The 25,221-nt window shown below is 50.5% G+C and overlaps 3 protein-coding genes across 10 annotated transcripts in view; all 3 read left to right on the plus strand.

The window, feature by feature from the left end:
* plekhm2 (pleckstrin homology and RUN domain containing M2) overlaps positions 1 to 4,140 on the plus strand; it is a 35,357-nt gene extending 31,217 nt beyond the window's left edge. For both annotated transcript variants that reach the window (XM_062965767.1, XM_062965768.1), the window contains 7 exons: positions 281 to 413; positions 1,569 to 1,759; positions 1,864 to 1,929; positions 2,035 to 2,194; positions 3,378 to 3,557; positions 3,652 to 3,768; positions 3,851 to 4,140. In XM_062965767.1, the coding sequence (XP_062821837.1) occupies positions 281 to 413; positions 1,569 to 1,759; positions 1,864 to 1,929; positions 2,035 to 2,194; positions 3,378 to 3,557; positions 3,652 to 3,768; positions 3,851 to 3,988 (985 nt within the window). In that variant the 3' untranslated portion in view covers positions 3,989 to 4,140. The remainder of the gene's footprint in view (positions 1 to 280; positions 414 to 1,568; positions 1,760 to 1,863; positions 1,930 to 2,034; positions 2,195 to 3,377; positions 3,558 to 3,651; positions 3,769 to 3,850) is intronic.
* Positions 1 to 25,221, plus strand: part of tmem82 (transmembrane protein 82) — a 41,377-nt gene that overhangs the window by 5,495 nt on the left and 10,661 nt on the right. For 5 of the 6 annotated variants that reach the window (XR_010001370.1, XR_010001371.1, XR_010001372.1 and 2 more), the window contains exon 1: positions 19,492 to 25,212. Coding sequence is in view for 2 of the 6 variants with exons in the window: in XM_062965774.1 (XP_062821844.1) it covers positions 25,002 to 25,212 (211 nt within the window). In the remaining 4 variants the exon portion in view is untranslated. Of the gene's footprint in view, positions 1 to 19,491; positions 25,213 to 25,221 lie in introns of those variants that run through there. The other variant, XM_062965773.1, reaches the window with a different exon arrangement.
* Positions 7,220 to 19,203, plus strand: slc25a34 (solute carrier family 25 member 34). 2 transcript variants are annotated; one of them, XM_003228247.4, is made up of 5 exons: positions 7,220 to 9,391; positions 11,380 to 11,445; positions 15,898 to 16,050; positions 16,136 to 16,270; positions 18,035 to 19,203. In XM_003228247.4, the coding sequence occupies exons 1-5, from the start codon at positions 8,921 to 8,923 to the stop codon at positions 18,212 to 18,214; spliced, it is 1,005 nt and encodes a 334-aa protein (XP_003228295.2). In that variant the 5' UTR covers positions 7,220 to 8,920; the 3' UTR covers positions 18,215 to 19,203. The 2 variants fall into 2 exon arrangements, with proteins under 2 accessions (XP_003228295.2, XP_062821845.1); XM_062965775.1 differs by having other exon boundaries at positions 8,906 to 9,391; positions 11,322 to 11,445.

The raw sequence follows: 25,221 nt of genomic DNA on the forward strand, positions 1-25,221 counted from the left end.
TCTTTCTCACCTTGAAGGGGACTCAGGGCGCATCACAATGCACACATACATGCCAAATATTCAATGCCATTTTGGTCAACGGGGATCTGTTTCTGCTGGCGGCTAACCAGCTGGGCCACAGCCCGGCCCTTAGCTTTTGAGGGCTACATAATGGGACTTCGAAGCAGAAAACAAGCTTGCTCAGGGAGCAGACGGTGTTCCGAGGTCTCTCGGCTTGGATCCAGGGAAGGAATGTTGTGTCGAATTCCCGCTTCTTCTCCCTTTCCTTTGCCCTTTGTAGGTTCTTCCTGGTCTCCCTGAAGTCGGCCATGATCAAAGGCTGCCGGGAGCCGCCGTACCCCAGCATCCTGACCGACGCCACCATGGAGAAGCTGGCCCTGGCCAAGTTCGTGGCCCAGCAGTCCAAGCGGGAGGTGAGCGGGGTTGGGGTCCCCACAGAGACCCCCAAGCGCAGGGCAGAGCCTCCCTTCCCCACCCCACCCACACGCCGGCCACCCTTGCTTGGCCTTGTTAGAAGTCAAGTGATATTCAGAAGCATTCGTGTAATGGCACGCAGGGAACTCAGCTGTTGGACTGAACAACCATGTGTTTGAACTGCCAAGGACAAAAGACATGCCACTACAAAAAGAGATTTGGTTAGCAGAGGATGGTTGTTTCTTTGCAGCTGAAATTGCAGTTGTAGTTGCCCAAAAGATGATATACACTCCCTTGAATCCTCTTAGTTAAAATATGCCCTTAGAGATACAAAACAAAGTCTTCTTTGAAAAATAACATAATTTTGTTTACTCGCAAACATCTTGTATTAATTCACCATACAGGCAACAAAGTCTTCTTTGAAAAATAACATAATTTTGTTTACTCGCAAACATCTTGTATTAATTCACCATACTGGCACATTTCAGTTATAGATAGGATGTAATTTCTCTGTGTGTTACGGACACAGAGTCTCATTCTTAATCAATAGTTCTTAGTCTTTAGATGTACAATAGAGTCTCACTTATCCAACACTCGCTTATCCAATGTTCTGGATTATCCAACGCATTTTTGTAGTCAATGTTTTCATTATATCATAATATTTTGGTGCTAAATTCATAAATACAGTAATTACAACATAACATTACTGCGTATTGAACTACTTTTTCTGTCAAATTTGTTGTATAACATGATGTTTTGGTGCTTAATTTGTAAAATCATAACCTAATTTGATGTTTAATAGGCTTTTCCTTAATCCCTCCTTATTATCCAACATATTTGCTTATCCAACGTTCTGCCGGTCCGTTTACATTGGATAAGCGAGACTCTACTGTAGTTGTACTCACAGAAGTCCATAAGTCATACTTCTCTACTGAAATTCAAACAGCAACATGCATCCACCTCCACTGAGGTGTGAGTAGATACTGAATGCAAAATGGAGTCCTGAGTCTGAACGTGCTCAGTACAATCACATGGCTATAACCCCTCCCACACCAAAGAGGTAAAACTGGCAAATCAACATAGACATAGAATACAGGTTAGCAAATATGTGCTTGGGAGGTTGCTCCTTCCAAGAGCTGGTGCTTCTGCCGCAGATCTCGGACGTGGTGGTCTGCTTCTACGGCCTGGTCCACTGGGAGGACCCCCTGGAGGAGGCGCTGGGGCCGGCCCCCGCCCCGTTCGCCCCCGCGGAAAACGGCACCGCCAAGGAGGGCGTCCTGAGCTACAAGGCGGGCACCAACTACCTGGGCAAGGAGAACTGGAAGCCCTGCTTCGTGGTGCTCAGGTGAGGAAGCCTTTGCTGGGCACGAGCGGGAGAGAGCCCCGGGGAAGACCCCCGGTCCCTGCTTTCTCTCACGATGGCCTCTCCCCACTCTCCCCACTCTGCAGCAACGGCATCCTGTACCAGTACCCGGACCGCACGGACGTCACCCCGCTGCTCTCCATCAACATGGGGTGAGTGTCGCCCGCTCTCGCTCTTGCCCCTGCCCCTCCCTCGGGAAGCCCACCGCCCTCCTCACGGCAGCCCCTCTCTCCCCCGCCCTTCCCTTCTACCGGCAGCGGGGAGCAGTGCGGCGGGTGCCGCCGGTCGAACACCACGGAGCGGCCCCACTCCTTCCAGGTCATCCTGACCGACCGGCCGGGGCTGGAGCTCAGCGCCGAGAACGAGGAGGAGATGGCCGACTGGATGCAGTACCTGTGCCAGGCCGTCTCCAAGGGGGTAAGGAGGAGGGGATCTGGGAGATGCCGCACCCCCCTTGCAACCCCCTGGGCTCGCCCCCAAAATAAAACCAATACTGTGGAGCATTCAGCACGCAGCAGAGGCAACCGAGTGAGGCTGTGAAGAATTAAAACTACACTTCTTGGTAGAATAGGGTAGGGTCTACGCCAGTGATTCCCACTTCTTGGTAGAATAGGGTAGGGTCTACGCCAGTGGTGGGCGCTGGAGTGATCCAGGGGGGCGGTGATGGCCCCTGTTAGGACATGGGGAGGGGAGGGGCCTCTTCCCAAGTGCCTGAGACAGGGCTGAGCATCTGAGGCGCCTGTTAGGACACACAGGGGGCGGAGCTAGAGGAGTGGGCGTGGCTTCTTCCCAAGAGCCCAAGACAGGGCTGAGACTCTATACCTCTCCTGAGGCGCTTATTGGGACACAGAGGGCGGAGCTAGGGAAGGGGGCGGGGTCTCCTTCCAAGAGCATGAGACAGGGCTGAGCCTCTACTCCTGAGAGGCCTTTTAGGACTAAAGGGCGGGGCTAGGGGTGAGGGCGGGGTCTCCTTCCAAGAGCATGAGACAGGGCTGAGCCTCTACTCCTGAGAGGCCTTTTAGGACTAAAGGGCGGGGCTAGGGGTGAGGGCGGGGTCTCCTTCCAAGAGCATGAGACAGGGCTGAGCCTCTACTCCTGAGAGACCTTTTAGGACTAAAGAGCAGTGCTGGGGTGGGGGCGGGGCCTCTTCCCAAGAGCACAAGACAGGGCTGAGACTCTATAATTCCCCTGAGGTGCTTGTTAGAACACAGGGGTGGGGTATAGAGGCCCCGCCCCCTCCTCTAGCCCCGCCTCCTGTGTCCTGGCAGGCACCGCAGGACAGGGATAGAAGCTCAGCCCTGCCTCAGAGCTCGTAACTCCGCCCACCCCAGTCCTGGCCGCCCATTTATGGCCCCACCCACCTCCCCCTCCCAGCCCTGCATCTTGGACTAGGGGAGAGACTCAGCCCCGCCCTCTTGAACAGGAGCCACACCCACCCCTCTAAGCCACGCCCCCCTTTCCAGGGGGCGCTGAGTCATATTATCCTGGAAAGTGGGCAGTAGGACAAATAAGTTTGGGAACCACTGGTCTAAGCTTTCGGACCACAGACTTGTGCGGTGTGGGGTTGGCTCCCAGCCCCGCTGACCCTCCCCCTCCGCAGGTCATCCCCCAAGGGGTGGTCCCCGCGCCCTGCGTGCCCTGCTGCCTGGTGCTGACGGAGCAGAAGCTCTTCACCTGCCACGAGGACTGCCAGACCAGCTTCTTCCGCTCCCTGGGCGCCGCGGAGCTGTCGGACGTGGCCTCCGTCTCCACCGAGGCCGGCCGGGAGTACTGCCTCCTGGTGAGTCGCCCCTCGCCTGGGCCTGGCGTGGCCTTTGCTCCCGGGGACGCTGAGCCTTGACCGGCCCGCTTGACCTTTCTCTTCCCGGCCGCAGGAGTTTGCCCAGGACCGCAAGCAGTTCCTGCCGCCCTGGATCCTCTACTTCAGCTGCTTGGCCGAACTGGAGCGCTTCCTGTCGGCGCTGGACGCAGCCTGGAGGAACACCTACCAGGTAGCCCCTCTCCGGGGGGCGGGGGGGCTCTGCCCGTCCGGGGGTGGGCGCCGGCCTCACCCTCCCTCTCGTCCGTCGGCAGGTGGAGCTCCCGCACAGGCGTCTGGAGGAGGCCTCGGTCCGGAAGAAGTGCCAGGACGCCCTGAGCCTCATCCACAGCTCCTGGCAGCGGAGCGACAGCCTCTGCCGGGGCCGGGCCTCCAGGGACCCCTGGTGCTAGCCTCCCCGGCGGGAGCGGGACACGGTTCCTGGGGTGGGTTCAGTAGGGGCTTCTGCTTCCGAAGGCGAGGCGTTTGGCGCCTGCTTCTCGGTCCGTCCGTCAAAGCGTCACAGCCGCAAGTGTCTCCTGGCGGTGCGGACGGAGAGCGGGAGTTGGGCCGGGATGCGTGCAAGGACGGGAGGTGCCGGGGTCTCCAAGCACCGTTTGTTTACAAGGAAGGAAGCAGCGGACCGGGCTGCCCTGCATGCCTGTCCCTCCTCCTCGCCCGCCTTGCACTGCTTTGCCCCCCAACATTACGGTACGGCTGGCGGTGGAGTTTGTGGGCCCTTTGGGGGAGCCCTTGACGCCGGACTTAGCGGGACACCTGGTTGAGCCGCCCCAGTCCGACCACACCCTTGAGCCCGGCACGAAGGCCCGTTGAGGCGGCTTCCAAACAAACTGTCTCAAGGAGCCGGGAAACGGGCAGGGTGGTGGGTCGGGGGGGGGGGGTACGGTTACAGTTACGGTTGAGTTGCCTGGTGTTGCCGAGGGTAGTTTTTATTAAGCTGTTCCATGTTTTTAAACACTCTTAACACTACTAGGGCGTTGCTCATGTACTTCCATGCGTTCACACGGGGGCCTTTGTGTTTCTTCTTTGCTCCCGGGAGGCGGGGGCCTCTTGGGAAGATGTTCCTGTCTGTACATATATATATACCCTCTCGATCCCATCCTGTAATAAAATGCTTCTGGGCGACTTTGCGGTGCTGCGTCTACCTCTTCCAGGGGTCCACTGGTTCGCCGTGTCTTTGGATCGAGGGGCCTAGTGTTGCTTCCTTCTTGGCCGTTCTTCAAGACCTTTGCCGTCTGAAAAACCCTCAGAATCATGGAATCCTAGAGTTGGAAGAGACCCACCCCATGGGCCATCTAGCCCAACCCCCTGCCAGGCAGGAAAAGCACCATCGAAGCAACCTGATGGATGTCCAGCCTCTGCTTAAAAGCCTTCACTGCGCTCCGAGGCAAAGAGTTCCACTGTATTCCGAGGCAGAGAGTTCCACTGTTGAACAGCTCTCCTCACAGTCAGGAAGTTCTTCCTAATGTTCATTGGAATCTCTGTCATTTGAACCCTAGTCTCCAGGGCAGCAGAAAACGAGCCCACTCCTCTTCCTTAGGAGATCCTTTCACATATTGAGACATAGCTCTTATGTCTTTGCTCAACCTTCCATGGTGAGGCGGACCTGGAATTGGTTAAGGGAACGAACCCAGATTCCACCTGAACATGACATGATTAAGAACCTCCTCACTCTGGGAGAGAGCTGTTCAGCAGTGGAACTCTCTGCCTCAGAGGGAGTCTGGTGGAGGCACCTTCTTTGGAGACTTTTAAGCAGAGACTGGATGGCCATCTGTCAGGATGCTTTGAATGGGATGTCCTGCTTCTTGGCAGACTAGGGTTGGACTGGATGTCTCACCAGGTCTCTTCCAACTCTATTATTCTATGATTCTATGAATGGGATTTCCTGCTTTTTGGCAGAAGGGAGTTGGACTGGATGGCCCACCGGGTTTCTTCCAACTCTAGGACTGTATGATTTTCTCCTGAGGGTAAACAGACCCAGCTCTTTCAGACGCTCCTCGTAGGGATTATTCATGGTCTCCATCTCCAGACCTTTGTCGCCTTCTTCCTCTGGACACCTTCCAGCTTAGAGTCAATATCTCATTAAACCCAGAATTGGACTCATTATTCCAGGTAACGAGGTCTCCATGCAGTCATGCCTGTGGCCACATGACCTTGGAGGTGTCTACGGACAACGCCGGCTCTTCGGCTGAGAAATGGAGATGAGCACCAGGCCCTAGAGTCGGACACAACTGGACTTAACGTCAGGGGAAACCTTTACCATGACTTTGCTTGACCTTTGGACGCAGCCCAAAATCCCGCTGGCTTTTTGAGCTGCTGCATCACGCTCTTGGCTCATGTTCAGCTTGCCCACAAAGACTTGTAAGATCTTTCTCGCAGGGACTGTTGGGCAAATCTTCCCTCCCTCCCTCCCTCCCTCCCTCCCTCCCTGGAAGGCCAAACTGGTATCCAGGCCACAGCGCGGAGCCAGGGCTTCCCACGGGGAGTGTGCTGACCCACTTCCCATCCCGCTGGGCCTCTTAGGAAACCGGATCCCCTTCTGCAAGGAAGCCAGTGCACCTGTGTCGGATCCTCTTCTCCCAGCTGTGCTGTGGGTCAGTCTTCCACCGAAAAAGCACTGGTAGATTCCAGCAGATTTTTATTGTACCAAATGCCAGAATCTTCTTTTTGACCCACATATATAGGGGCTCCCACATACCAGAGGGTAATTGAGGTTTTATGGTTAGGTTCTCTTCTCCCAGTTGTGCTGTGGGTCAGTCTTCCACCGAAAAAGCACCAAGACACGCTGGTAGATTCCAGCAGATTTTTATTGTACCGAATGCCAGAACCTTCTCTTTGGCCCACAAATATAGGGGCTCCCACATACCAGAAGGTCATTGAGGTTTTATGGCTGGCATCTGTTCCTTGTCAGCCAACCAGAGATGTCAAGGATTGGAGATCATGACAGCCTGCCGGGAAGGAAGAGGCAAATCTACCTGCCTCGCACCGGAGACCCGGTTACGCGTCGTGTTCCTTTCCTATTCCTTGTGTACGTCTTCCTCATTTCGGCCGCGCCCAGAGTCCATAAGACACATCTGCGATTCTAAGGCGCACCACCCAGTTTTTGGAGACGTCGATGCAGGGGAAACAGGTCTAGAACAGTGCGGTCAAATTGGACTTTGGGGTTTGCCCACTGTGTTTGATGGCAGAGGCGGTTCAACCGCCAGGCCAACTAGCGAGAACGCCTTCCTGGCAAAAACGAATGTCTGGATTTCTCCTGTTTTCAGAGTGTTGTTCTTTATTTATTGTCCTGATTTTAGAGTTATTTTTTTAATACTGTCTGGGTTATCTAAGTCCACACTGCCTTATATCCCTGTTCAATGTTTGGTGCTAAATTCGCAAATATAGTAATTCCTACATAACATTACCATGTATTGAACTGCTTTTTCTGTTGATTTGTTGTAAAACATGATGTTTTGGTGCTTAATTTGTAAAATCATAATCTAATTTGATGTTTAATAGGCTTTTCCTTAATCCCTCCTTATTATCCAACATTTTCGCTTATCCAAATGATTGTTTATCATATCTTAGTGATTGGTTTGGGGGGGGGGGCAAAATTCTGTTCGCTTACACTTGAAAATTACCTTGATGGAGGTGGATGCATGTTTGCACCAGACCTTGGTGGAAGTGGATACATGTTTGCACCAGACCTTGGTGGAAGTGGATGCATGTTTGCATCGGACCTTGGTGGAAGTGGAGGCATGTTTGCATCAGACCTTGGTGGAAGTGGATGCATGTTTGCATCAGACCTTGGTGGAAGTGGAGGCATGTTTGCATCAGACCTTGGTGGAAGTGGATGCATGTTTGCACCAGACCTTGGTGGAAGTGGATGCATGTTTGCACCAGACCTTGGTGGAAGTGGATGCATGTTTGCATCGGACCTTGGTGGAAGTGGAGGCATGTTTGCATCAGACCTTGGTGGAAGTGGATGCATGTTTGCACCGGACCTTGGTGGAAGTGGATGCATGTTTGCATCGGACCTTGGTGGAAGTGGAGGCATGTTTGCATCAGACCTTGGTGGAAGTGGATGCATGTTTGCACCAGACCTTGGTGGAAGTGGATGCATGTTTGCACCAGACCTTGGTGGAAGTGGATGCATGTTTGCATCGGACCTTGGTGGAAGTGGAGGCATGTTTGCATCAGACCTTGGTGGAAGTGGATGCATGTTTGCATCAGACCTTGGTGGAAGTGGAGGCATGTTTGCATCAGACCTTGGTGGAAGTGGATGCATGTTTGCACCAGACCTCGGTGGAAGTGGATGCATGTTTGCACCAGACTTTGGTGGAAGTGAATGCATGTTTGCACCAGACCTTGGTGGAAGTGGATGCATGTTTGCACCAGACTTTGGTGGGAGTGGATGCATGTTTGCACCAGACCTCGGTGGAAGTGGATACATGTTTGCACCAGACTTTGGTGGAAGTGGATGCATGTTTGCACCAGACCTCGGTGGAAGTGGATGTATGTTTGCACCAGACTTTGGTGGAAGTGGATGCATGTTTGCATCAGATCTTGGTGGAAGTGGATGCATGTTTGCACCAGACTTTGGTGGAAGTGGATGTATGTTTGCACCAGACTTTGGTGGAAGTGGATGCATGTTTGCATCAGATCTTGGTGGAGGTGGGTGCATGTTTGCACCAGACCTCGGTGGAAGTGGATGTATGTTTGCACCAGACTTTGGTGGAAGTGGATGCATGTTTGCATCAGATCTTGGTGGAAGTGGATGCATGTTTGCATCAGACCTCAGTGGAGGTGGATGCATGTTGCTGTTTGGACTTCAGTAGCGAAGTATGACTGTCTGTGAGTGCATATTTTAACTTAGAGGTTTTGGGCAACTCCAACTGCAAAGAAACAGCCATCGTCTGCTAACTAAATATATTTTATTTTCCAGTGATTGGTTTGAGGGGGCGTGTGCCAAAATTCTGTTCGCTTACACTTGAAGATTACCTCTGCTTGATGGTAACTCCTTGGGGCTGTCGAAGGCTTCATTTCATGGCCGGAATCAGTGGGTTGCTGCGGGTTTTCCGGGCTGGATGGCCATGTTCCCGAAGCCTTCCCTCTTGGCGCTTTGCCAGGCATTCTCAGAGGTCGTGGGGTTCCTTGAGCCCCTTCCCCTCCTTCGTTCCTCCTTCAGCACCGGCTGTTCCAGGGCAAGACGATGGTAAACACGAGGGAGGGAGGGAGGGAGGCAGGGCCGTGCCTTTGTCCTGCCTCTGAACTTTCCCCCACATTCGCCGTGTCCCGGCCGGCCGCAGCTGTCCCTCCCTCCTGTGGCTCAGCGGAGGTGGATGCGTACTGTGTTCATTGAGCGGAGAGGCCGTGGAGGAGACGGGCGCCCGTGGGGTGCCATGGATCCCTCTTCCTCCTCCTCCTTGGCTTCCTCGCACCACGTCTCCCCCCCGGTGGACTTTGTGCTGGGGGCCACGGCCTGCTGCCTGGCCTGCGTCTTCACCAACCCGCTGGAGGTGGTCAAGACGCGGCTGCAGCTGCAGGGGGAGCTGCGGGCGAGGGGCAGCTACCCGCGGCACTACCGGGGGGTCCTGCAGGCGCTGGTGGCCGTGGGCCGGGCCGACGGGCTGCGCGGCCTGCAGAAGGGCCTGGCCGCCGGGCTGCTCTACCAGGGACTCATGAACGGGGTGCGCTTCGCCTGCTTCTCCCACGCAGAGGCCCACGGGTGGACGCAGCGCCGCGGCGGGACCGTGGCGGCCGGAGCCGTGGCCGGAGCCCTGGGTGCCTTCCTGGCCAGCCCCGCTTACCTGGTGAGTGAGTGAGCCACAATGACAATGTCATTGCCTCGTTTTTATTATTTCATATTATACACTATCTTAATAATAATAATAATAATAAAACTTTATTTATACCCCGCCACCATCTCCCCGTGGGGACTCGGGGCAGCAGAGACCCAAACAACTTAAGGACAAAATAAAAGCAACATAATACAATCACAATATAAAACATAAAACAGTAATGCAATATAGCAATTAAAACAACAATACAGGATAAAAAATTACATTAAAAACATGATCTTGCCCCAGTGATTAGAACAATGATGGGCAACCTTTTGTGCTTGGTGTGTCAAAATTTGCCAAAAAACTTGTCTTGGGTGGTGTGGCACTTTGAGAAAAAAAACACCATAATTTCACAATATGTATAGTTTAACAAAAATATATAATTGTAAAATATAACTGTATTCAATAAATCAAAAACTATTTACTACCATTACAGTAGAGTCTCGCTTATCCAACGTAAACGGGCCGGCAGAATGTTGGATAAGCGAATAACTTGGTTAATAAGGAGGCATTAAGGAAAAGCCTATTAAACATCAAATTAGGTTATGATTTTACAAATTAAGCCCCAAAACATCATGTTATACAACAAATTTGACAGAAAAAGTAGTTCAATACGCAGTAATGCTATGTAGTAATTACTGTATTTACGAATTTAGCACCAAAATATCACGATGTATTGAAAACATTGACTACAAAAATGCCTTGGATAATCCAGAACGTTGGATAAGTGAGTGTTGGATAAGTGAGACTCTACTGTACATATAGTTTAAATAACAAAAATATATAATCGTAATATATAACTGTATTCAATAAATCAAAATCTATTTACTACCCTTATTCCATGTACAACAATCTATGGTACCTCTTGTAGTTTCCACGCTGATTTCTCTCTATTGTAGTTTCAATGTAGTCATGAATAATGAATAATATAATAATAATATAATAGTAATAATATAATAATATACTACAATAATAATAGAAAAATAATAGAAATTATAGATAGATAGATAGATAGATAGATAAATGTAATGTGCATAATTCCCATGGAGTAAACAACAAAACCACTGGACCAAATCACACCAAATTTGGCCACAAAAGACATAGTCATCCAATCAATCTGCATGCGGCAGCGTGTCGGCAGAAATGCCTAAGCGTGTCAGTGCTGACACGCGTGTCATAGGTTGGCCATCACTGGATTAGAAGACGGTGTTGTTTGTTTTGGGAAGTCTCATAATATCTCTGCGTGCATGGTGAACTACAGCTCTCACGCAGGTGGCTCAATTCCCCTTCAGTATGTTATGTCACCAAGGTTTCTGTGTGCCAAAGTTCATCCAGATCTGATGTCAGCTGGGTTCACAGCTCTGGATAAGGGTGAACTACAACTCCCAGGTGCAAGGTCAATCTGGCCCAAACGCTGCCTATATGCACAGTTGGCCATGTTGGGTCTGTGTACCAAGTTTCGTCCAGATCCGACATGGCCTGGGCTCAGAGCTGTCTGGATAAGGGTGAACTACATCTCCCGAAATCAAGATCAATTCTCAAAAATCCCAGCAGTGTGTTCAGTTAGTCATGGGGCTTCTCTGTGCCAAATTTGGTCCTGGGCCATTGTCGGAAGAGGCAGCAATTCCACACCCAATGAGAGACAGAAACACTGGGGTGTCTGTGGTGGAGGAAGAACAACCTAGGAGGAAATTGTCCCCGAAGGAAAGCCTTCACTTGGGTGGTGGTCAGGATGGTGTTTGTGGGGGACACGGGCATGTTCATGGTCCGATGCATTCCGGACCGTCCCAGGCCAGGGTTTTCCGAGCCAAAGCCTGAGCCTTGGAGCTCGTCCGTGGCCATGCGCAGGAGCACTGTGCCCGTCGAGCCCTGTATTTCCTCCCTGGCTTTTGCATTGCAGGCTCTTTCTTGGGTGTTAAGAGACTCCTTTCCTGGCTTCTCTGCTCTGCTCCTCTCAGGTCAAGACCCACCTGCAGGCCCAGACCATAGCCGCCGTGGCCGTGGGGCACCAGCACAACCACCAGGTGAGAGCCTTCTTTTCTCCCTCCTTCCTGTCTCATCAGCGTTGGACGGGGGTCAGGCATCCACTCCTATTATATTTATTATACAGTAGAGTTCCGGTTATCTGACTTCCGCTTATCCGACAAAACGTATTATCCAATGCACCAGTATCTCGCTCCTCCTGGCAGGTGCCCAGCGCTTGGAGAGGCCTGCTGCATGTTGCTGCCTAGAAAAACAGCTGTTTTTCTAGGCAGCAGCGGGCCTCTTCAAGCCAAGTCTCCTCCCTCCCGACCAAGCACCCGGCTTGGCCAGGCACCCTGGGTGTTGCTGCCTAGAAAAACAGCTATTTTTCTAGGCAGCAGCGGGCCTCTTCAAGACAAGTGCTTGCCAGGAAGGAAAAGTCTCCTCCCTCCCGATTAAGAACCCGGTTTGGCCAGGCACCTTGTGCGTTGCTGCCTAGAAAAACAGCTATTTTTCTAGGCAGCAGCGGGCCTCTTCAAGACAAGTGCTTGCCAGGAAGGAAAAGTCTCCTCCCTCCCGATTAAGAACCCGGTTTGGCCAGGCACCTTGTGCGTTGCTGCCTAGAAAAACAGCTATTTTTCTAGGCAGCAGTGGGCCTCTTCAAGCCAGGTGCTTTCCAGGAGGGAAAAGTCTCCTCCCTCCCGACTAAGAACCCGGCTTGGCCTGGCACCCTGTGCGTTGCTGCCTAGAAAAACAGCTATTTTTCTAGGCAGCAGCGGGCCTCTTCAAGCCAAGTGCTTGCCAGGAGGGAAAAGTCTCCTCCCTCTCCACTAAGAACCTGGCTTGGCCAGGCACCCTGTATGTTGCTGCCTAGAAAAACAGCTATTTTTCTAGGCAGCAGCGGGCCTCTTCAAGCCAAGTACTTGCCAGGAGGGAAAAGTCTCCTCCTTCCTGACTGTGAGAGCTGTTCGGCAGTGGAACTCTCTCCCCCGGACTGTGGTGGAGGCTCCTTCTTTGGAGGCTTTTAAACAGAGGCTGGATGGCCATCTGTCGGGGGTGCTTTGAATGCGATTTCCTGCTTCTTGGCAGGGGGTTGGACTGGATGGCCCATGAGGTCACTTCCAACTGTACTATTCTATGATTCTATCCCGACCAAGCACCCGGCTTGGTCAGGCACCCGTGCGTTGCTGCCTAGAAAAACAGCTATTTTTCTAGGCAGCAGCGGGACTCTTCAAGCCGGGTGCTTGCCAGGTGGGAGGAGACTGTCTCTGTGCTTGCCAGGAGGAATAATTGAGCCTTCCTATTATCCAACAGTTTTGGTCATCCGACATTCGGCCCGTCTATATTGAATAACTGGAACTACTGTATTTATATACTATTTATATACATTGCCCAAGTTATTTGAAAATTTTTCTGATTTTCCAAAATGCATGAGGTTGTGGATGAACTACAACTCGCATCATGCCAGGTTAACCCCGGGACAACTCCACCAGTACTTAAACTTGTTTTACATCTACTTAATTGGAAGTATATATGGAGATGGTTGGCGTGGCGCTGGCCCTGTGCGCGGGCACAACAGGCTGTTTTGCAACGGTCAGAGTTGCTGAGTGCGAGGGGAAGGGAGTGAGGAGGCGAGGAGGAGGAGGAGCGGAGGGTGGCACTGTGCCGAAGGGCATCTGGTGACGCCGGCTGTTTGTGCCGCCGGGCACGGATCACTTTCCAACGGCCTCAGCAAGTTTGCTCAGCAAAACACACACGGACACAGGCGCTCCCTCCTCTCCATTGCGGGGAGGGCCTGGACTCTGGCCATCTGTCGGGAGGGCTCAGATTGTGTCTCCACTTGGGACCAGGGGATTGGACCGAGTGACACTTTGGGAGCAGCAGGCCGAGGAGCCCCTCTTACCACCTTCATCACATTGACTACATTCCACCGAGACCTACACTTCAAATCCGGTATCTCACTGAGTCCATCACATTAGGTTGGGTTCAAGTGTGGGTCCTGGGAGTTATAGTTTCCCAAGGTCCATAGCCTTCTCTGGGTGCATTTTCACTATGGAATGAATGCTCTCGGCCCCCACTATAAATACCATAGCTCCATACTATGCGTTCCTGGGAGTCATAGTTTCCTAAGGTCCATACCCTTCTCTGGGTGCATCTGCACTGTGGAATGAATGCGGTTGGATGAACTTTCCATGCAGTGTTTTGTTATGCCAGCTCTCAGCTCTAGTTTGTAGTGCGGTTTTCTTGTACTGGTTTTTTGACTTGTAAGAGTCCTCTGCCACCTGATCTTCTAGGCAGATATAGCCGGTCAACATCACTGCGAGGGTGCAGTGAATGATGATGAATGGTCATGAGTTAGGGTGATGATCCAAACCTTTTTCTTTTTCACAACTGTGATGTCTGGTGTGTTGTGTTCCAGAACTTTGTCAGTCTGGATTCGGAAGTCCCACAGTATCTTTGCGTGCTCATTTTCCAATACTTTTGCAGGTTTGTGATCCCACCAGTTCTTTCCTGCTGGCAGATGGTACTTGAGGCATAAGTTCCAATGGATCATTTGGGCCACATAGTTGTGCCTCTGTTTGTAGTCTGTCTGTGCGATTTTCTTACAGCAGCTGAGGATATGATCCATGGTTTCGTCGGTTTCCTTGCACAGTCTGCATTTTGGGTCATCAGCTGATTTTTCGATCTTGGCCTGAATTGCCTTTGTCCTGATGTCTTGCTCCTGGGCTGCAAGGATCAGGCCTTCTGTCTCCTTCTTCAGGGTCCCATTCGTGAGCCAGAGCCAGGTCTTCTCCTTATCAGCTTTTCCTTCAATTTTGTCAAGGAACTTTCCATGCAGTGTTTTGTTGTGCCAGCTCTCAGCTCTAGTTTGTAGTGCGGTTTTCTTGTACTGATTCTTTGTCTGCTGTGCTTTGAGGAGTTTCTGATTTTTGACTTCAATCAAAGCAGGTTCTTCACTTTGCTTTCCATCTTCTGCCAGGGCATGTTCTTCTTCTTTGACTGCTTGTTTTACTTGTAAGAGTCCTCTGCCCCCTGATCTTCTAGGCAGATATAGCCGGTCAACATCACTGCGAGGGTGCAGTGAATGATGGATGGTCTTGAGTTTTCTTGTTTTTCTGTCCAAATTGTCCAGTTCCGCCTGTGTCCAGTTTATGATGACAGCAGTATATCTTATGACAGGTATGACCCAGGTATTTATGGCCTTGATGGTGTTGCCTCCATTGAGCTTGCTTTTGAGAATTTTTCCGACCTTTGTGTGTATTCTTTGCTGACCACAGTCTTCACATGTTCATGCTTGATGTTGTCCAGCTGTAAGATGCCCAGATATTTATATTATTAGTAGTATCAGTATTAGTATTAGTATTACTACTACTTCTACTACTGTGAGGATATCATGCCTCCATGCTGTTCAGTCCTGGGAGTCATAGTTTCCCAAGGTCCATACCCTGCTCTGGGTGCATCTACACTATGGTTTGAATGCAGTTGGACCTCACTTTGAATGCCACGTCTCCATGAGATGGTCTTGGGAATTGCAGTTTCCCAAGGTCCATGGGTGCATCTACGCTGTAGAATGAATGTAACTGGACCTTACTTTAGCTCCATACTATGCAGTCCTGGGAGTTATAGTTTCCCAAGGTCCATACCCTTCTCTGCACTGGAGAATCAATGCAGTCGGGACCCATCTTAAATATTATTATTATTATTATTATTATTATTATTATTATTATTATTATTATTATTACCACTACTATGATGATGCCATGCCATGCAGTCCTGGGAGTCATAGTTTCCCAAGGTCCATACCCTGCTCTGCACTGGAGAATAAATGCAGTCGGGACCCATTTTAAATGTCGTCATTATTATTATTATTATTATTATTATTATTATTATTATTATTATTATTATTATTACTACTACTACTACTACTACTATGATGATGCCATGCCTCCATGCTGTGAAGTCCTGGGAGTCATAGTTTCCCAAGGTCCATACCCTTCTCTGCACTGGAGAATCAATGCAGTCGGGACCCATCTTAAATATTATTATTATTATTATTATTATTATTATTATTATTACCACTACTATGATGATGCCATGCCATGCAGTCCTGGGAGTCATAGTTTCCCAAGGTCCATACCCTTCTCTGCACTGGAGAATAAATGCAGTCGGGACCCATTTTAAATGTCGTCATTATTATTATTATTATTATTATTATTATTATTATTATTATTATTACTATGATGATGCCATGCCTCCATGCTGTTAAGTCCTGGGAGTCATAGTTTCCCAAGGTCCATACCCTTCTCTGCACTGGAGAATAAATGCAGTCGGGACCCATCTTAAATATTATTATTATTATTATTATTCTTACTACTACTATGATGATGCCATGCCTCCATGCCATGCAGTCCTGGGAGTCATAGTTTCCCAAGCTCCGTACCACGTTCCCTGCTGTGTCGTGTCCCTCCCTCCTTCGTGTCCGTGTCTCCCGTGACCCCGCCTGTCTCCCGCAGAGCGTCTCGGGGGCCTTCGAGGCCATCTACCGGAAGCAGGGCCTGCTGGGCCTCTGGCGGGGCGTGAACGGGGCCGTGCCGCGCGTGATGGTGGGCTCCGCCGTCCAGCTGGCCACCTTCGCCTCGGCCAAGGAGTGGGTCCGCAAGCGCAAGGTGAGCCAGGAGCGGGCGAGGACCGGCCGGGGTGGCTGCGTCCAGGGAGGAGGGCCGCGGACTGACGCCTGTCCCTTCCTCGCAGTGGTTCCGGGAGGGCAGCTGGATGGTGGCGCTGGCCGGGGGCATGATCAGCAGCGTGGCTGTGGCCGGGGCCATGACGCCCTTCGACGTGGTCAGCACCAGGCTCTACAACCAGCCGGTGGACGAGGCGGGGATGGTACGTACGTGCTCATCAATTCCTAGAAAATGACAGGAAAGGGTTAAGGGAGAAGCAGTGGGCGGGATCATGCAAATTCCACACCAATGGAGAGAGAGGAACACTGGGATGTCTGTGGTGGAGGAAGAACATGAAATCGTCCCCAGATGAAGGCCTTCACTTGGGTGGGGGGCAGGATGGTGTATGTGTGGGACACGGGCAGGGTTTGGGCGGCGTGTTCCTGGCGCTCACTGTAACCTGCATGTCATTGGAGGGAAGGCCACGGGTGCCTCCTCCTCCTCAGTGGGAACGAGAGCTGTTTGTGGAGGTTGAAGTAGGCACCTCCGCCACATACACATTTTCAGTTTTATTATGTGTATAGATAGGTTGTATTATTATGCTGTGTATTATATAATTATGATGTTCCATTATTATTATTGACACGGCGACGTTGTATGACACAGCAAGCGAGATGTCTATGCTGGATTTCGTATCACAAAACCACAAGTCGAACAGTTCCCAAGTGATTAGGACTGGTGTTCCATCATGATGATGATGATGATGATGATGATGATGATGATGATGATATTGTTGTAATTATTATTCCTCTCTTCCTCCTCCTTCTCCTGCTCCTGTTCCTTCTTCCCCCCCCCCCTCCTGCTGCTCCTACTCCTCCTACTGCTCCTCCTGCTCCTTCTGCTTCTCCTCCTGCTCCTCCTCTTCCTGGTCCTGGTCCTGGTCCTGCTCCTCCTGCTCCTCCTCCTGCTGCTACTGCTGCTGCTCCTCCTCTTCCTCCTCCTGCTCTTCTCCTCTTGCTCCTTCTGCTACTGCTGCTGCTGCTCCTCCTCCTCCTTCTGGTCCTGGTCCTCCTGCTCCTACTCCTGCTCCTGCTCCTCCTCCTGGTCCTGGTCCTGGTCCTCCTCCTCCTTCTCCTGGTCCTGGTCCTGGTCCTCCTGCTCCTGGTCCTTCTCCTCCTGCTCCTCCTCCTTCTGCTACTGTTGCTGCTCCTGCTCCTCGTCCTTCTCTTGGTCCTGGTCCTCCTGCTCCTTCTCCTGGTCCTGGTCCTTCTCCTCCTGCTCCTCCTCCTTCTGCTACTGTTGCTGCTCCTGCTCCTCCTCCTTCTCTTGGTCCTGGTCCTCCTGCTCCTTCTCCTGGTCCTGGTCCTGGTCCTCCTGCTCCTGCTTCTGCTCCTCCTTCTCCTCCTGGTCCTGGTCCTCCTCCTTCTCTTGGTCCTGGTCCTGCTCCTCCTCCTGGTCCTGGTCCTCCTGCTCCTGCTTCTGCTCCTCCTCCTGCTCCTGTTCCTGCTCCTCCTTCTCCTGGTCCTGGTCCTGGTCCTGGTCCTCCTGCTCCTGCTCCTGCTTCTGCTCCTCCTTCTTCTCCTGGTCCTGCTCCTGCTCCTGCTCCTCCTCCTGGTCCTGGTCCTGGTCCTCCTGCTCCTGCTCCTCCTCCTGGTCCTGGTCCTCCTGCTCCTGTTCCTGCTCCTCCTCCTTCTCCTGGTCCTGCTCCTGCTCCTCCTGCTGCTCCTGGTCCTCCTGCTCCTGCTCCTGCTTCTGCTCCTCCTCCTGTTCCTGCTCCTCCTTCTCCTGTTCCTGCTCCTCCTTCTTCTCCTGGTCCTGCTCCTGCTCCTGCTTCTGCTCCTCCTCCTGCTCCTGTTCCTGCTCCTCCTTCTCCTGGTCCTGGTCCTCCTGCTCCTGTTCCTGCTCCTCCTCCTTCTCCTGGTCCTGCTCCTGCTCCTCCTGCTGCTCCTGGTCCTCCTGCTCCTGCTGCTCCTCCTGCTCCTTGCAGGGCAAGCACTACCGCAGCTTCTCGGACTGCTTTGTGCAGGTCTGTGGGAAGGAGGGCCCCTTGGCGCTCTACAAAGGCCTGGGCCCGGCCTACCTCCGCCTGGGGCCCCACACCATCCTCAGCCTCCTCTTCTGGGACGAGCTGCGGAAGCTCACCTGCCGGCACCTCCAGGGCGCCTGAACCCTGCAGGGATGGCCCCTTGTATGCTGTGGCTGCCCTCTCAGCCGGAGGAGGCGGTGGTGGCGGGTGACCCTTGCCCGGCCAGTGGACGGACTCCTTTTGTCCGGGACGAACCACGTGACTGAGAGGCCAAGCTTTGCCTCATGTTGGGATTCCCACGGAGAGGCCTCAGTGTCGTTGTCGGCACCAACAAGAGGAGCCACACACACACACTCCCTTGGGTCACGGGCATTACAGTTCAACAGACCAAACTCATTACTATTATCATTATTATCATCCGGAGATGCCATTAGCCACATTTATTTCATTACTAGCGTGACTGGGTTATTTGAAAAAGGTTGCATGAGGTTGTAGGTGAACTACAACTCACCATGCCAGATGAACCCCCGGAAACTCCAGCAGTGGTTAAAGTTTTATCATGTTGGGCATTTTTGCTCTCTAGATGCATCATGGGTGTGGTTCAGTGTTCTCTCTGCTTCAACTCCCACTATAGTGAGTCCAGTCCCTCCCAGTTCCCTCCAGTAGGTTCTGTTCGTTATGGGGGTTCCGTGGGCCAAACGTGGTCCAGGTCCATTGTTGGTGGGGGTCACAGTGCTTGTCTTGATGCAGGGCGAACTACAACTTCCCCCAAACCCCACCAGCTCTATTTGCTGTATGTCATAGAAAAGGGTAGGAAAGGGTTAAGGGAGAGGCAGTGGGCGGGGTCATGCAAATTCCATAGGAATGGAGAGAGAAAGGAACACTGGGATGTCTGTGGTGGAGGAAGCACAAAATGTAGGAGGAAGTTGTCCAACTTGGGTGGTGGGCAGGATGCTGCTTGTGGAGGACACAGACAGGGCTCTTGGACATGTTCATACTATTTTCACTTTCATGATGTGTATAGATGTATAGATTTTCTGTGTTTAGTTTCGTGATGATTTTGATGAACATTTTTGTGAATATTTTGTTGAATAATTTTGTGAATATATTCATGGCTATTTTTGCGAATATTTTTTTTTCTGCCAATGTTGTAATTATTTTGCCAGTATTTATTTTCGTGAATACTTTTCTGAATATTCTCATGATTACTTGGAAAATATTGAAAATGCTGCAACGTATGCTACAATACATCTACTTCCAGCTTCCAGCTTGATGAGGGTTTGCTCGATTTTGCCCGCAAGGCTTCATCATCCACTGTGACACCCGAGTGCTTGATGGAGTGCTTCCTCATTCTTTTCCACACACTGCTGGAAGTTTTTTTTATGGTGTCCTAAATTAGTTAAATTAGCCTCCCCACATAAAGCGGCACCTACATTTTCTACTCAGCAGATGCAGTTGTCTTTCGAGCTGCTTAGGTCAACAGCAAGCTAGGCTATTAATTGAGTGCTCAATCCAACCCAGGCTGTCTTTGAACTCATGACCTCTTGGTCAGTAGTGATTTATTGCAGCTGGCTACTAACCAGCTGCGCCACAGCCCGGCCCCCTTCCAGTGTTTCCTGGCCTGGCAGGCGTCCCAAAAGCCACATACACACACTTCCTTGGGTCATGGGCATGATGGTTCAACCGGCCAATTATTATTATTATTATTATTATTATTATTATTATTATTATTATTATTATTATTACTATCTGAAGACGCCATTAGCCACAGATGTAGGCGAATCATTAGGAGATGACACAACATCCCAATAATGATGATGATGATGATGATGAATTTTTTGGTAGCCACTAGAGATATGCGTGAAAATTTTTCCATCGTTTCCTTCGTGCTAAAATGTGGCTCCCAGTATTAAAAAAAACTCTAAAATCAGAACAGTAAATAAGGAGCAACACTCTGAAAACAGGGGAATTGCAGACAGGAATCAATCAGGGGGCAGCTAACACCTCCGAACAAAGGATTCCCCCCAGGCAGGAAGAAGCCAGGACATGAAGTTTACAAGGCCATTGATGCTAATCAAGGTGATTGATTACAACATCCACACTGGCATCCAAGAGACAAGAGTTCTTTCTCCCACCTCAGATCTTCCACAGATATATAAACCTCTCTTCCCAACCTCTGAGGATGCCTGCCATAGATGTGGGTGAAATGTCAGGAGAGAATGCTTCTGGAACAGGGCCAGACAGCCCGGAAAAACATAAAACACACAACAACCCTCTGAATGATTCTCTCCTTTCCTCTTCCGCAGAATTAATTCTGCAACTTCGCTGCGGATTGTAGATAATAAATGGAAGTTCTTACGTGTCACCCGCAGAACAATAACATGCCACTCAGGTTTTCAGAACAAAAACACCAGAACATACCTGATTCCAAGAGATCAAAAGAAAAGCAGTAGTGTTTACAATGATCCCCCTGATCCACAGTCATGAACAGTCTTTTTTCAGTCCACAAATCTGCTTCAGAGAAGAATACAGTCCGGGTTCTCCTCCCTATTTTCTCAGCAGCAAACAGGCCTCGAAATAGCAAGGCCTCTCTGAGTACACCGCTCTTCTTTTCCAGCAGTACTCAAAAATTGTCCAAACTGGTTCTGCAGCAGCAGGACAGAAACAGTATCGAATCAATTTCCAGATCTTTGCAGGCTCAGCCAATCGGCTTCATGCACTTCATTTTCCCGTTAACACACACAGCATGACAGAATGAATGAATGAATGAATGGGAGAGGATTCTGAATGGTCAAGAATCCCAAACGCCCCAGCTGCCATCTAGCGGCCACTCGTCATCAAGACCACTTCCTCGGCTGTCCACAGATCTGCTTCAGAGAAGAATACACTCCTGGTTCTTCTCCCTCTTTTATCAGCAGCAAACAGGCCTCAAAATAGCAAGGCCTCTCTGAGTACACCGCTCTTCTTTTCCATCAGTACTCAAAAATTGTCCAAACTGGTTTTGCAGCAGCAGGACAGAAACAGTATCGAATCAGTACTCAAAAATTGTCCAAACTGGTTCTGCAGCAGCAGAACAGAAACAGTATCGAATCAGTACTCAAAAATTGTCCAGACTGGTTCTTCAGCAGCAGAACAGAAACAGTATCGAATCAGTACTCAAAAATTGTCCAAACTGGTTCTGCAGCAGCAGAACAGAAACAGTATCGAATCAGTGCTCAAAAATTGTCCAAACTGGTTCTGCAGCAGCAGAACAGAAACAGTATCGAATCAGTACTCAAAAATTGTCCAAACTGGTTCTTCAGCAGCAGAACAGAAACAGTATCGAATCAGTACTCAAAAATTGTCCAAACTGGTTCTGCAGCAGCAGAACAGAAACAGTATCGAATCAGTACTCAAAAATTGTCCAGACTGGTTCTGCAGCAGCAGAACAGAAACAGTATCGAATCAGTACTCAAAAATTGTCCAAACTGGTTCTGCAGCAGCAGAACAGAAACAGTATCGAATCAGTACTCAAAAATTGTCCAAACTGGTTCTTCAGCAGCAGAACAGAAACAGTATCGAATCAGTACTCAAAAATTGTCCAAACTGGTTCTGCAGTAGCAGAACAGAAACAGTATCGAATCAGTGCTCAAAAATTGTCCAGACTGGTTCTTCAGCAGCAGAACAGAAACAGTATCGAATCAGTACTCAAAAATTGTCCAAACTGGTTCTGCAGCAGCAGAACAGAAACAGTATCGAATCAGTACTCAAAAATTGTCCAAACTGGTTCTGCAGCAGCAGAACAGAAACAGTATTGAATCAGTACTCCTGACTACTCCTGACAGGTGTTTCAAAGCTTCCACCAGACTCTGAGGCAGGGAGTTCCACTGCTGAACTGCTCTGAAGTTCTTCCTAGTGTTCAGGCGAATCTTCTCCCCTGACATTTGGACCCTTTGAGTCTGAAAGCAATGGCATATTGGACAAGCAAGAGAACAGGGCCTTTTATCCATACATCCATGCATCTACAGTAGAGTCTCACTTATCCAACACTCGCTTATCCAACGTTCTGGATTATCCAACGCATTTTTGTAGCCAATGTTTTCAATACATTGTGATATTTTGGTGCTAAATTCGTAAATACAGTAATTACTACATAGCATGACTGCGTATTGAACTACAGTAGAGTCTCACTTATCCAACATTCGCTTATCCAACGTTCTGGATTATCCAACGCATTTTTGTAGCCAATGTTTTCAATACATCGTGATATTTTGGTGCTAAATTCGTAAATACAGTAATTACTACATAGCATTACTGCGTATTGAACTACAGTAGAGTCTCACTTATCCAACGTTCTGGATTATCCAACGCATTTTTGTAGCCAATGTTTTCAATACATTGTGATATTTTGGTGCTAAATTCGTACATACAGTAATTACTACATAGCATTACTGTGTATTGAACTACAGTAGAGTCTCACTTATCCAACATTCGCTTATCCAACGTTCTGGATTATCCAATGCATTTTTGTAGTCAATGTTTTAAATTCATTGTGATATTTTAGTGCTAAATTCGTAAATACAGTAATTACTACACAGCATTACTGCATATTGAATTACTTTTTCTGTCAAATTTGTTGTCTAACATGATGTTTTGGTGCTTAATTTGTAAAATCATAACCTAATTTGATGTTTAACAGGCTTTTCCTTAATCTCTCCTTATTATCCAACATATTCGCTTATCCAACGTTCTGCCGGCCCGTTTACGTTGGATAAGTGAGACTCTACTGTATTTCTATATCACACCTACCTAGGAGAATAGTTTTAGGATCAAGAGTGATCTTTATTGATGAATTTTTTTGTATTTTGAATATTTTGGCCTTTTCACAAGACCACCAGCAGTGGGAATGACTCCCTTGCTTTTCACCGCATTTCCAGCATTTATTAGATGTTGTTTTATAATATTTTGCTAGTTTTTGGGGGGTGTTAAAGCGCTGAGCTGCTGGACTTGTGGACTGAAAGGCTGCAGGTTCGAATCCAGTGAGCAGGGTGTGTTCCCAGCTCCTGCCAACCTAGCAGTTCGAAAACATGCAAATGTAAGTAGATCAATAGGTACCGCTCTGGCGGTAAGGTAACGGCGCTCCATGCAGTCATGCCAGTGGCCACATGTCCTTGGAGGTGTCTATGGACAACGCCAGCTCTTCAGCTTAGAAATGGAGATGAGCACCAATCCTCAGAGTGTGAGTAGATAAATAGGTACTGCTCTGGCGGGAAGGTAACGGCGCTCCATGCAGTCATGCCAGTGGCCACATGACCTTAGAGGTGTCTATGGACAACGCCGGCTCTTCAGCTTAGAAATGGAGATGAGCACCAATCCTCAGAGTGTGAGTAGATCAATAGGTACTGCTCTGGCGGGAAGGTAACGGCGCTCCATGCAGTCTTGCCAGTGGCCACATGACCTTGGAGGTGTCTACGGACAACGCCGGCTCTTCGGCTTAGAAATGGAGACGAGCACCAACCTCCAGAGTGTGAGTAGATCAATAGGTACTGCTCTGGCAGGAAGCTAACCGGGCTCCATGGAGTCATGACCTTGGAGGTGTCTACGGACAACGCCGGCTCTTCGGCTTAGAAATGGAGACGAGCACCAACCTCCAGAGTGTGAGTAGATCAATAGGTACTGCTCTGGCGGGAAGGTAACGGCGCTCCATGCAGTCTTGCCAGTGGCCACATGACCTTGGAGGTGTCTACGGACAACGCCGGCTCTTCGGCTTAGAAATGGAGACGAGCACCAACCTCCAGAGTGTGAGTAGATCAATAGGTACTGCTCTGGCAGGAAGCTAACCGGGCTCCATGGAGTCATGACCTTGGAGGTGTCTACGGACAACGCCGGCTCTTCGGCTTAGAAATGGAGACGAGCACCAACCTCCAGAGTGTGAGTAGATCAATAGGTACTGCTCTGGCAGGAAGCTAACCGGGCTCCATGGAGTCATGACCTTGGAGGTGTCTACGGACAACGCCGGCTCTTCGGCTTAGAAATGGAGACGAGCAGCAACCCCCAGAGTGTGAGTAGATCAATAGGTACTGCTCTGGCGGGAAGGTAACGGCGCTCCATGCAGTCTTGCCAGTGGCCACATGACCTTGGAGGTGTCTACGGACAACGCCGGCTCTTCGGCTTAGAAATGGAGACGAGCACCAACCTCCAGAGTGTGAGTAGATCAATAGGTACTGCTCTGGCAGGAAGCTAACCGGGCTCCATGGAGTCATGACCTTGGAGGTGTCTACGGACAACGCCGGCTCTTCGGCTTAGAAATGGAGACGAGCAGCAACCCCCAGAGTGTGAGTAGATCAATAGGTACTGCTCTGGCGGGAAGGTAACGGCGCTCCATGCAGTCTTGCCAGTGGCCACATGACCTTGGAGGTGTCTACGGACAACGCCGGCTCTTCGGCTTAGAAATGGAGACGAGCACCAACCTCCAGAGTGTGAGTAGATCAATAGGTACTGCTCTGGCAGGAAGCTAACCGGGCTCCATGGAGTCATGACCTTGGAGGTGTCTACGGACAACGCCGGCTCTTCGGCTTAGAAATGGAGACGAGCACCAACCTCCAGAGTGTGAGTAGATCAATAGGTACTGCTCTGGCAGGAAGCTAACCGGGCTCCATGGAGTCATGACCTTGGAGGTGTCTACGGACAACGCCGGCTCTTCAGCTTAGAAATTTCGGACACAAGTGGACTTAACGTCAGGGAAAGCCTTGACCTATCTAAGCAAGCCTTTCCTTTGGGACTTCCTTTCACGTATTGATATACGGCTCGCATGCCTCCGCTCAGCCTTCTCCTCTGCAGGTAAACATCCCGAGCTCTTTAAGACGCTCCTCAAGGGGATTATTCATGGCCTCCAGACCTTTGATCCTTCTCCTTCCTCCCTCCCAGGGCCGGGCAGAGGAAGGTGGCAATGATTAACCGCAATGGCGAGGGACGGGGCAAGGTCCAGTGTGGGCGGTCAGGGCTCCCGGCCGGTCCCGGTCCCCCCCCCCCCATCCTCCTCCTCTCCTGGAGCAGAGTGGCCGCCATGCTGTCCGGCTTGACCTCCTGGCTGCTCTCCTGGCTGCCCACCTGGCCGGGCCTCGAGTGGGGCTCCAACTTGGTGGATGCCTTCTTGCAAGGTGAGTCGT

This window comes from Anolis carolinensis, unplaced genomic scaffold (genome assembly GCF_035594765.1).
Source record: "Anolis carolinensis isolate JA03-04 unplaced genomic scaffold, rAnoCar3.1.pri scaffold_15, whole genome shotgun sequence".
In the NCBI taxonomy this organism is placed as follows: domain Eukaryota; kingdom Metazoa; phylum Chordata; class Lepidosauria; order Squamata; family Dactyloidae; genus Anolis; species Anolis carolinensis.

Excerpts from the sequence above, each read along its gene's own strand:
- slc25a34 (XM_062965775.1), top strand. The coding sequence starts at position 8,921 with ATGCGTACTGTGTTCATTGAGCGGAGAGGCCGTGGAGGAGACGGGCGC. Across the intron at positions 11,446-15,897 it reads GGCACCAGCACAACCACCAG|AGCGTCTCGGGGGCCTTCGA; the intron begins GTGAGAGCCTTC and ends TGTCTCCCGCAG. Across the intron at positions 16,051-16,135 it reads AGTGGGTCCGCAAGCGCAAG|TGGTTCCGGGAGGGCAGCTG; the intron begins GTGAGCCAGGAG and ends CCTTCCTCGCAG.